The 12,543-nt window shown below is 42.6% G+C and overlaps 1 protein-coding gene across 2 annotated transcripts in view; it reads left to right on the top strand.

Moving 5' to 3' along the window:
* enpp1 (ectonucleotide pyrophosphatase/phosphodiesterase 1) overlaps window positions 1-12,543 on the top strand; it is a 75,980-nt gene that overhangs the window by 59,519 nt on the left and 3,918 nt on the right. For both annotated transcript variants that reach the window (XM_080743978.1, XM_080743979.1), the window contains 7 exons: window positions 285-469; window positions 1,103-1,139; window positions 1,606-1,766; window positions 4,896-5,031; window positions 6,518-6,598; window positions 9,018-9,150; window positions 10,485-10,629. In XM_080743978.1, coding sequence (XP_080600104.1) covers window positions 285-469; window positions 1,103-1,139; window positions 1,606-1,766; window positions 4,896-5,031; window positions 6,518-6,598; window positions 9,018-9,150; window positions 10,485-10,629 — 878 coding nt within the window. The remainder of the gene's footprint in view (window positions 1-284; window positions 470-1,102; window positions 1,140-1,605; window positions 1,767-4,895; window positions 5,032-6,517; window positions 6,599-9,017; window positions 9,151-10,484; window positions 10,630-12,543) is intronic.

Here is a 12,543-nt window from a genome sequence, read left to right as displayed (position 1 = left end):
GTGCGTGCGTGCGTGCGTGCGTGCGTGCGTGCGTGCGTGCGTGCGTGCGTGCGTGCGTGCGTGCGTGCGTGCGTGCGTGCGTGCGTGCACAGTCTGCACACTCACTGGACGCCAGAGCAGAGCCCACAGGTTCAGCTGTTTGTGTATCCCTGCCTTAGGGGGTTCACTTGCAGTGGTGGATAGGCCTGGACAAATAGTGTTGTCCTGTTATCTGTACAGTACAAAATAATTATGTCTTTCTTTCTTTCTTTTCTCTCTCTCTCTCATTTCTCTCTCTGTCTCAGATCTTCTTCAGGTTGCTCCCGCTCCTAACAACGGGACCCATGGCAGTCTGAACCACCTGCTGAAGCAGCCGATCTACCAGCCGGTGCACCCCGCCCCGCTGTCCCATGACACGCCCTGCGACGCCAGTGCCGCGGAGCCAGCTGACGACCTGGGCTGCAGCTGCAGGTCCATCACCAAGGCAGACGTATGTTTCTACCAGGCTTATTAGTTAAAGCGTCTCTGTCAGGTGGAAACCTTGTATGTCCAAGACATTTTCATTTTCACTTTAACAAATTCTAAAATAGCAAAAGAAAATCTACAAGCTCACTGTAGAGCTGCTGTTTTTGCTACTTTTGTGCAACACTGTAGTTGGACAAAGTAGGGCGTTAATTTACGGAAAGACAAAGACAAAAATATGTAGTTAACTGAATGAGACTTTAGAAAAAAGTATTTTGGCAATATTACAATCTATGCGAAGTACGCATAATTTCTGGGTTTCCAGAAGGTGGGGAAATTATTTGGAAGAGCAAACGGGTAAAGCCACCTGCTGGAAACCCGCAGGACTACAGTTATGCACAGAGCTGACTATCCCTAGATCAGGACACAACCCAATGTTATCCTATGTACTATGTATAGGCCCTATGCACTTATGTGTCTCCCTATGTCATAGGGAGACACATAAGAGTGCATGGATCGTAGTGTATTTCATATAGAGCACCAGGACACAGCAACATGCTCTATGGGCACTATTGTGTACTTCATGTAGCCTATATCACTGTGTACATACAACATTATAAAGTTCATTAACAAACGGAAAAAAAAAACACTTTCTTTTCAGGAGAGAACGATGAACAGACAACTGCAAACTAATTCTAGTGAGTATCACTTGTCCATACTGCATTTCATGGTTTTCAGAGAAGGTTTGATGTCCCTAAGAGCTAGTTTTTCTAGAGCACAGGTTATCCAGGGAGGGACCCTCCAAGATTCCTTGAGGGGGTTCTAGGTAGCCTGGATCCAGCCCATAGACCTGCCCGCTCTCTGAGCTTTCTCTGGCCTGGTGTTGTAATCTGAATCTGCAGTTTATCCCGTCCGAAATGTCTCCTCCAATGAGCGCAGGGGGTGGGCGTGGGTCTAACGAATATCCAATTTTTTATTTACGCTTTTGACTCAAAAGATTTCAACCCAAAATACAAAAGGAAAGACATCATTGCCCATAACAAACAACCACACCAGGGGGTCTAATGAAGTAACGTCAACTTCATAGACCCATGGGAAACAGAAAAAGTACAAAAAACACATCACCCCATCTTTAACAAATGGAACCCTGCCTGCCTGCTATAGGTTCTAGAGCGGAGCTCCGCCACCTCCACCTTCCGTACGGAACCCCTAAGGTGCTGCAGGAGAACAGCGACCACTGCCTGCTCCACCAGGCCGACTACCTCAACGGCTACAGCAAGGACCTTCTCATGGCACTGTGGGTGGCGTACACCGTCCTGCCTCTGGTGAGCTCACTGCTGCTCTTTATCTTCTAAACATAGTCTCCTCCAGCGGTGTCGCAGCTTGGCTGCGTATCAGCTCTGTGGTTCCCTGGGTTTGGCTTCAGTGCTGGAAGATGGACTGAGATTTGTTACTTAAACGTAAAAAGTCCTGTATTCAGACATTTACTTGAGGGGAAGTGCTAAACGTATTGGCATCAGAAGTGTACACAAATTATCAAAATGTGAAAATAGAGGATCTACGCTGTGAGCTTGATTTGATTTGATTTGATGTAAGTCTCTAACTCTAAGTCACTCTGGATAAATGCCTAAAGTGTAATTGTAAATTGCATTGGAATAGGGGTTTTGTATTAATAATACAAATCTGAGAAGTAACTAGTAAGTAACTTAAGTTTTCAAATAATTGTAGCAGAGTAGAAACCGCAGTATTTTCCTCCGAGATGTATAAAGTATTGTAAAAGGAAATGCTTAAGTCAAAGTAAAAGTACCTCATCTCAAAGTTTTACTTACATACAGTGCTTGAATAAAAGCATTACTTCCCAGCACTGGTTTGGCAGCAACATTAAAGAGGTTGTTTAGCGTGTGAAGCGGAGTGTCTTGTCCTGCTCCAGTCGTTCATCCCTCTGACTGTCGTGCCATGGCTCTAACAACTTCTTGTTGTGCTCTGTCCAGCTCTGGCGTAAATCAGCCATTGCGCTGACAACCCAATAGAGTTGTTTTCACCACGAGTGTTGCAGTGTTTTTTAACAACAGACGTCTCCCCGCCACCCCCTGCAGCTGCCTTATTTACTGCGGTGTTGAACCCTAACTAATGTCACTCCTCTGCAGCCACAACCAGTAGCTTGCTTCCCCCGCTCTCCTCTGCCAGCTCCTTGATGTCCCTCTGCAGGTTTTCTCCTGTTGTCATTCCAGCCAAAAGCCAGATTGCCGATCTGTCCACAAAGCCCCCAGCATCCAACTCCCACCGGGCAGATGGTTGTAGGCAGCTCAGCCCAGGTCTTAGCACTCTGCAGCCAAGTCTGAATACTTGAGCAGCCTGACTCTCAAATACTGTTGGTATTCCTTCCTCTTAGGGGACAGTGAGCTTGATGATGAAGAGCCTCTTGGCAGCCATGCAGACCACATCACAATCGAACGTCCGGTCTTAGTGTAGTCTGTAGCTTGCCAGAGTGTGTAGTTTCATACGTCATATAGATCTGATGTCATGGATGACTGACGTCACAGACAGATCACGTAGAGATCCCCACTGGAGCCAGACCTTGAGGGGTCCCAGGGGATCCCAGATTCAAGGTTCAAGGTTGTACTTTATTGTTACGTCTTTTGTACAGGTACATAAGAGTAAAACTTATTTTAGTTCGGCTTCCTTTCTTATAGACCCTTATGGCTCTATAACTCCTGGGTGTGTAGTGTAGCGTTGTTCCAACACGCATTACTCCAACTTTGCGTTCATCCAACTCTCCCCATTACTAACCCTATATCTAACCCTAACCCTAACCACACACGTAGCCACGTAGTTGGAGTAATGAGGCGTCAGACGGGCGTATTTGATTCCATTTGTACATTTGAGTTAAATAAACACTGATGATTTGACAAATGGGGCTCCTTGAAATAAAAAATTGCGCTGATATACCGGTACCACAAACACTAGTCTGTTCTTGTAAAAAGCTCTGTGCTTTCAGTCACACGTGAGCCCTGACGTAACGGGGCTTATTACGTCCATGTGTGCACGGCACTAAAAAAAGACACCATCAAAGTTTCCAATAGTCATTCTTGGCAAATTCAAATGTATCAGCCAAAAACATTAGTGGATTAGTTCCAGTGTTTATAATACACACTGGCTTATGAAGGGCCAACAGAGTGTAGGTGTTGATGTGGTGATGGTGAGGTGTCTCACAGTCCTGAGCCCAAGGCTTAGGAAGAGCTTTTCCCCTGTCGCTGTGAGAGCCACAGGGACCAAAAACAAAAACAAAACAAAAGCTGTATTCAATTTGTAGAAATCCCAAGTTAGTTGCACAATTTGGCCATAAATAGGAACATGGACAGAAAGATACAGAGATCTCCATGTATATATAAGGGACGCAGACCGTTCCTGAGTAAGACTTGTTTAGATGCGTTAAAGATGGAGTGCCATGATTTTTTCCCCCCCTAAAACATGATTATCAGATATTATGATTATACTAGGAGGAAGATTTTTTTTCCAATAAAGTGTACAGAAAGAGTTCAAATTAGGTTTTTATGTGGCCACACCCACCAGTTCATTAAGTACTGTATGCCTGGTTGTCATAGTGGGTGGTGACCCAGCTGAAGTTAGCCACACCCACAGTGTTGGGTGAATGGTAAAAGGGGATGATTATATGATGTCATTTAATCAATGTTTTTGGATCAACACTTTTGACCCACAAGGTGTCAGCCTCCAGGAAGAACCCCCTAAATCAAAGGGAATACATAATTGCTCATGACAACCACACCAAGGGGTCTAATGAAGTACTATCAACCTCCTAGACACATGAAAACCAGAAAAAGTGCAAAACTATGGCACCACCTTTAGTGCCAATATCTCTCTTATATCAGTAGAATTATTAGGTATATAAGGCTCAGCGGTCTTCCCGGCGATCCGACCGACCTCATGGTGGGCACGCAGCCCGTCGGGTCTTCGGCGACAGGCACTGCGAGTTTGAAAGTGATCTGCCACGCAGTTCTCCACATACACGGACAGACACACAGAGATTATGTTGTTGTTATAGTGCATTATTAGATTAGTCTTTGCGGAACATTTCACTGCTTGTACCTGTATGGGTTAGAGACAAATAAACCGTTGTTTATTCTTGATGCTGTCTCACTTTATTCTTGAACACAAAATAACATTATTCTATCCAGAGAAGAACCACAGTCCAAAATAGTACTGTCCTCCCTGACCCAAATACGCAGCCAGAGCCGCTGTCCAAGCCAAATGATGTTACACAACCCACAGAGTGGCCACGACCCGTCCCCATCCGTCCCGTCCCGTCCAACGCTGACTGGACCTCTTTGTGTGTCTCTTTCTCTCTGTCTCTGTCTCTCTGTCTCTGTCTCTCTCTCTCTCTCTCTCTCTCTCTCTCTCTCTCTCTCTCTCTCTCTCTCTCTCCCTCCCCTCAGAGCGACGTCCAGCCACTGAGTGCGAGCCAGGAGGCGTGCGTGCGCGCGGATGTGCGCGTCCCGGCACCCGCCAGCCAGATGTGTCAGAGATACAGAGACAACCCCGAACTGTCCTATGGTCTCCTGCATCCCCCCAGTGAGTGTGTGTGTGTGTGTGTGTGTGTGTGTGTGTGTGTGTGTGTGTGTGTGTGTGTGTGTGTGTGTGTGTGTGTGTGTGTGTGTGTGTGTGTGTGTGTGTGTGTGTGTGTGTGTGTGTGTGTTTGGGGGGAGGGGGGGAATAGTCCCACAAGTACAGTAGAATTTGAGAAATAGACGTTGTGAATACAGTTTTCCTGGTCCTCATAAGAGTTGTTTTATGGTTAATTACATATTTAGCTTGTGGTTGGAGTTACGCCCAATTAGTAATTAGTTGAGCAGCAGTGTCAAGCTCAGAAAACACACCATGATGTGTTATGAGCTTGTGCAAAGTAAGTGCACAAGTAAGTCTGTTATTTTCGGCACTCGAATAAGTACAACACAGGCTTTAGGGTTGGGGTTAAAAGGGGCAAAAGTAAAAAATAAAACTGCAAAAATTGTATTTCTTTGTCAATTGTGATGTCCCGACAAGTATAGCAATACAAACAAAACGTGCGCATGTGGTGTCTGGCTCTGTGTTTGAGTGTGTGTGTTGAATTGGAGTTGACATTTTTAAAGCCATGTTGCTGCTTGATGCACCACAGATGTGCACATCCTGACACACACACACACACACACACAGCCCGACACACACACACACACACACACACACACACACACACACACACACACACACACACACACACACACAGCCCTGCACAGTAAAATCCAGTGGTGGAAAAAAGTACTCAAATACTGCAATGTAGAAATACCCTGTTACAAGTAAAAGTCCGGAATTCTAAATTTACTTGAATAAAAGTACAAAAGTATTGGAATTTACTTAAAGTATCAAAAGTAAAAGTACTCATTATGCAGAATGTCCTACTGTATTTCAAGTTTTCAAATGTATACAAATCTTTTGAAAATAGCAGATCTACAAGCTCAGATCTGCGTTGCATCGCAACGCATTTTGAACTTGTAGATCGGCTATTTTCAAATGCCGAAATGTATAGGATTGAAGTGGTTAATGTATGTTTTGTAATAAGAATCTAAATCTACAAAGTAACCAGTAACTAAAGTTTTCAAATAAGTGTTGTGGAGTAAAAGTACAATATTTGCCTCTGAGATGTAGTGGAGTAGATGTAAAAGTATTGGAAATTGGAAATTGGAAATACTCAAGTAAAGTACAAATACCTCAAAATTGTACTTAAATACAGTACTTAAGTAAATTTACTTACCGGTAGTTTCTTTACACCACAAAATCCTGAGTGTCGCTTTAACCCCAGATACTGTAAAACTGGACCCATGGACCCGTAAGAGTCCATCTTTATACTCTCTGATGATTTACAGTGACTGTATGACACACACACACACACACACACACACACACACACACACACACACACACACACACACGCACACACACACACGTGTAAAGAAGCAGACGTAACAGTAATCAGGCAGTGCTGTCTCTTACCATATGTTTATTGACTTGTTTCTTTGTGTAGATTTAAGTGACAATGGATCAGGATCAGAAGCAGATTCACTTGTCACAAGCAACATGGCACCCATGTTTCCTACATTTAAAGGTGAGTTTACACGGGTGTTAATGTTTTTGTTTTGTGTTTTTTTCTTCTTTCTTTTTCAATTTGCATTCCAAGTTGTACAAGTATGAGGCTGGCATTTATTTTACTGTGCGAGTTTGGAATTGCATTCCAAGTTTCCACCCCGATAAAAGCTCTGAGCAGATTATTTGTTTTGCACTTTCCGTAGTAGGGTGTATGAACTGAATGAGAGCTCTGTGATCCACGGAACCTTTGCTTTGAACTGAAGATTCTGGGTTAGATCATGACTAGACATCATGTCTTCTTGTGTTCTGCTAAACTGTTTGGGAGGGGAAAAAAGGTTTTCCAGAAAGAAGGTATGACAATTGCCAGCAGCCTTTCTCGCGGGCCATATTTTTCATACGGAACATTATGCTGCATCCAAACCCAACCCGAAATGGGCTTCACTGACTGAAACATGTATAATTGGAGTGCAGAGACCTGACCACATTGCTAACATGGGACTATACTTCAATGGGACCTAACCTTTCTCTGTCAAAATACAGGCCAGCGTTTAGTAGAATGAACCCAGTACCAAGTCCATTTCCCAAGCTGTGGAATAATGTCTTGCCAACCCTGAGTGATTTTCATAATTTAAGCATTAGCAGACGCCCTTATCTAGAGCAACTTGCAAAGTGTATGATCGGTGCAATTGATTTGACATGAACCTAATCTGAGTTCCCAGAAGTTTTCGCCAGCTCTCACATGCAAACGGGAGAGGCGAGAGCTGGCAGCATGAACCCTTCTCTAAAAACGACATGGTACATGATCACTTAAGTTGACTGCAAAGAAAAACAATTAACTACTGTACATGGACCCTTGTGTCCCTCCCTATTCTGAACAAACAGTCAAACACACGAGAGATTTGGTGTATAGATAAAAGAGATGGGGGTCTAGTATAGAGCCCTGGGGGACCCCAGTCCACAAAGTATACATACATATGGTTTAAGTGGATAAGTGCTTCAGAGTAACTAGCATACCAGATAAACGTCAATCCTAGCATCTGTCTAAACAACCCCAGTGTTTTGATATTTGACCTTCATTATATCAGACACACCCTCTTCCTATATACTGTAATCCCGGCCATTGTAACTTCAAACCCCGTTTTAAACATGTTAGACTGATTGAAAATACACGTCCCTGGTTCTGGTGACTGATATTGTCCTTCTAATGCGTGAGGGGGGCCGTGTTTTTTCAATTACTCCTACTTTTCATTCATTCATTCATTCATTCTTGCATGCATGCATGCATTAGTTCATTTATAATTTTTTTCATAATAGGGACATTTTGTACATGCACTTTCAGAATTACAGATCTGTAAGGATCAATTTCAACCCCCTTGGTGGTCCCCAGACCTGACATTGAGAACCAGTAGCGTTCTAATAAACAACGGCCTGCTGATTCAACTGACCGTAGAGATTTGTTACTAGTTTTGGCTGCTGTTTCCCCCACTTGAGCAATTTATCTCCCAAGTCTTTCAATTTAATTATGCTGGAACCGAAAACACTTGCCTTATGCTTTTTCTCGCAATTTCCCACAATTTGGAAAGGATCAGAGCCTCCTGTCACTTGGAGTAAACCTTCATTTAAATCCCATTATGAGAGTTGCTTAATGTCGGTGAGAGGAGCCAGGCCACAATGTATCAACAAAAGGGTGTTGCCGGGATGGAGTGTGTTGCCAAAAACCAGTGATGTCACATGTGAAAGCATGTGTGTGTGGTGAGAGTGCTAATCCTGAGACATGTGGGTCTCCGTGGAAGAGCAAGGTGAGCTACTGAGCCACACCATTAATGTCAGCATTAATGGTGTGGCTCATTAGAATAACTATAATAACAACTCTTACACTTACGTATGAGCCTTATTTCGTTGCTGTCAGGGAGAAACCTCTTAACTCGATATTTTAACATTTTGTGTATTTTCCCCCCCCCGTAAATTAACAATAGGCCTATACTTGATCATACATTCTTACACAAAAATATCAAAAGTAGCTTGTAGAAAATTATAATAATTAACTTTTCCCAACATAGGGAAGTAAATTGAGAGGTGATTCAGACCAGACACCCTATTTCATTTGTGTCTTCTGGGTTAAAAAAAGAAAAAAGAAAGAAAGAAAGTGTACTCTCATGACCCTGTAAGGTGGACCCAAATGTAGCAGAAAATGGATTTCTGTGCAAATGCTGCCCTCTGTTGGCATAACACTGTCTCACAGGCTAAGGTTCAGTTTGAGGTTGGAGAAATATTATTTGATGTTCAGTGCTGGAAATATCACTTTTTAAACTCTTGAATGGAACATTTTGTTTATTAAGACTGCCAAGATTTGAATTAGAATAACTATAATAACAACTATAACTATGTTATTATTTTTCATTGTTTATTGTTTTTATTATGTTATTCCCAAACTACAGACACTTGGACTCATTTCCACGACGTCCTGATCCCGAAATACTCCCAGCAGCTGAATGGAGTCAACGTGATGAGTGGGCCCATATTTGATGAGGATTATGATGGAAACGTTGATGCCCCCAAAGTTAACAGACCGTAAGTAGACACACAACATCATAGTGTTTATGTCTAGCCATATAATCTGAATCAGTTTATTTACACAGTATGTTTGCAATTATTACAAATTCATTGCCAGAGTAAATAAATAAATAATCCCAGCTGCCAGCTATTCTTTTGTTTTTCCTTTGACTGATATTCTTCTGATATTAGCTTAGATGTTGTGAATGAAAGGCTTTGACAGTGTGGTTAAGTGGAAGTGATATAATGGAAATACCCAGTAAAACATCTCTCTCAAAAGCTTCATATTAATTTAGTTGTTGCTGGGGCGCCCGCTGGCCTAGTGGTCAAGGCGCATACCACATACTAGGCTATGATGCCTGCTGGCGTCGCCCGTTCGATTCCCGATCCGGGCGACCTTTGCCGCATGTCATTCCCCATCTCTCTCCCCATTTCCTGTCAGTCTACTATCGTATCAAATAAAGGCATAAAAAGCCCAAAAACAAATCTTGAAAAAAAGTTTTAAAAAAAGTTGTCGCTTCACTTTTAAATCAATGGACCACAATAGAAATAACATTGTTAGCAACGCATGTTTATGTTTTTAATAATTGTCGAATTAAGCTAATCTAAACTAAAGCTTAAGCTAATCTAAACTAGACCAAAGAGGCTGAATAAGAACACACACTATACTAGCTATTACGGTATAATACCCTATAGAGAGTGTATCCATGTGTGTGCACAGCACAAGAGAGTTTTATTCTGTAATGTTACCTTTACAGACACTACACAGTACTGCCACCAACAGGTCATGAATAGTATTTCACATTTATATCCTGCAGGTCTGTGACTCAAACCTTAATATCACTGCTGTCAGGTGGAAACCTTGCATGTCTAAGACGTTACTTTTCAGCGAATGCAGGAAAAAAAAAGAGACAATGTTCAAATGGAATAAACCCCACAGAGAGACTGAGCCAAAGTTTTCACATTTTGGTGTATTTACACACACAAAATGTGTTGCATCACGCGTTTAACTTGGGATTCCTTACTACTTTTGCACGACGCTGTCAATCAACATAGTATAAACTAGGGCATCTGTTTAGGAAAATATATATAGATATAAAAGGACAAAAATATGGAGATTCAAGGTATCTGATAATCTGCCCGACAGCGACAAAATGCTAAAGATCCATTACTCCTCTTGTAACCGTGTGTGTGTGTGTGTGTGTGTGTGTGTGTGTGTGTGTGTGTGTGTGTGTGTGTGCGTGCGTGCGTGCGTGCGTGCGTGCGTGCGTGCGTGCGTGCGCGTGTGCGTGTGCGTGTGCGTGCGTGCGTGCGTGCGTGCGTGTGTGTGTGTGTGTGTGTTTTGCCTTCAGGAACGAGGCTCCCATCCCCACCCATTTCTTCGTGATGCTGACCAGCTGTGGGAACTCCAGCTTCAGCCCTGTGGACTGTGAGGGTCCCCTCCAGGTCCAGTCCTACGTCCTCCCCCACAGAGAGGACCACACTGAGAGCTGTGCTGTGAGTACAACACCACTGTATAACCACTGCTATAGGCCTGTCACACTTATTACATTTATTATATCACCTATTCATCGCACCTTATTTTAGATCTTTTCAGGCCACGAACCCCAAAATAATCATATTTGAACTGGGACCCCCCCCCCCCTCCCACCCCGCACAAGCACTTGGAATTATAGGAGTTGGCATTACATTTAGTTTGACTCAAGAGGCGTTGTGAGCATGTAGATCAGCTATTTTCACAATTTCTGCCTCTAATATTTAAATTGTCACTTTAGAAATGTGCAGATACTCTGTATACACTAATACTGTATGTTGGTCTGTTTACTGTTGAGGGAGAAAACAATGTTAAAGGAGTAGTTCACCCCCAAAATGACTTTTTTTCTATTGATTAGTTATGCCATGGAGAGTAGAGTTCAATAATATGTTTTGGTTTTTGTCACATTCCTAAGACAAAAATTTGATTTGAGTAAATTTACCCCCATTGATTCCGGATGGGTCACCATCCGAAATGAATGGGGGTAAATTTATTGTTATCACTTTTTTATCTTAGGAATGTGACAAAAACCAAAAAAATATTATTGAACTCTACTCTCCATGGCATAACTAATCAATAGAAAAAAAGTCATTTTGGGGGTGAACTACTCCTTTAACATTTAGCTTAACATCTAGGGACCCCCCACAATATTTTGGTCCCGACCCACAGGTTGAGAACCACTGTTTTAGATAATCACAATTATTTTTGGAGCTGTGTGGAACACAAGCTCCCTATACGTGGCCGTGTGTGTAGGTATGTGGGTGGGTATGTGGGTATGTGGGTGGGTGGGTCTGTGGGTCTGTATGTAGCCTGTATGTAGTAACCCTGGGTGACCAGAGAGGTGCTGTTGAGTCTAGCCTGCCCTGAGCATCAACTGCAATACACACACACACACACACACACACACACACACACACACACACACACACACACACACACACACACACACACACACACACACACAGCTCCACTTCGAACAGAGGTTTGATTTTTTTCATAATCGTCACAATAAGTTCCATTTTGAAAAATTGCAAATTTTCAATTTTTCAAAAAAAAGCTTGAGCTTGTAGATCGGCTATATCCACTATTCATGTTTTATTTTAATTTTAAACTAATAAGTTAGACAGAACCAAAAGGGTCCATTTGGTTAAATTTTGTACTCTCAGTTATAGACCTAGTAAGTGTTGCATTTGGTCCGTAACTATCAATCGGTTAGCTGTGGACTCCCTGGGAATCCCCTCAAAGACCCCTGAGGGTCCCCAGACCCCTCGTTGAGAATCAGTGCATTAAAATAAGCATTGAACTGTAGTGAACTTCTGTTTTTTTCTTTTTCTTCTTTCTGTTTGCATCTGCATATACCGGTACGTCAGCCCACCAGGACGCCACTAGCACTTCTCTAGAAGTCTATTTATTCACACAGCCCCCATTTAACCACGTGTTAGTTTCATTTCTCTTTTCTGCTGTCCTTTTCTCCTCTCTGAGCTGTCTACTCCTTTCCTTTAATCCTTTACACACTCCTCCTCCTCCGTTTACCATGTTCTTAGTTGCTTTTTATGGCTGCAGGTATCGATTATCTTCTTGCTGTTTTGATGAATCAAATAATCAAATACCGTGTTTTTGATATTACATTGAAGACCAGTTATATATTGAAAATGGGTGATGCAGTCCTTTCAATGATCAATTATCGATACTTTTTTATCATCGATTATATCGTTCAGTAAGATTAAAGGAGAAATTCAGACCAAAACATATCCCCCCTAGATGTGACATTTCTGTCATTGTTGCCCGGCCCCTCCTCACAGCTAAAATGGGGCTTGTGCACCTCTTCCGCTTCAAAGTTAGTTTTTTCTTTATGAATCGTCTATTTATAGTTCAAA

This window comes from Nannobrachium achirus (genome assembly GCF_963921795.1).
Source record: "Nannobrachium achirus genome assembly, chromosome: 16".
Lineage (NCBI taxonomy): Eukaryota > Metazoa > Chordata > Actinopteri > Myctophiformes > Myctophidae > Nannobrachium > Nannobrachium achirus.
This window is presented reverse-complemented; position numbering and strand designations above follow the sequence as displayed.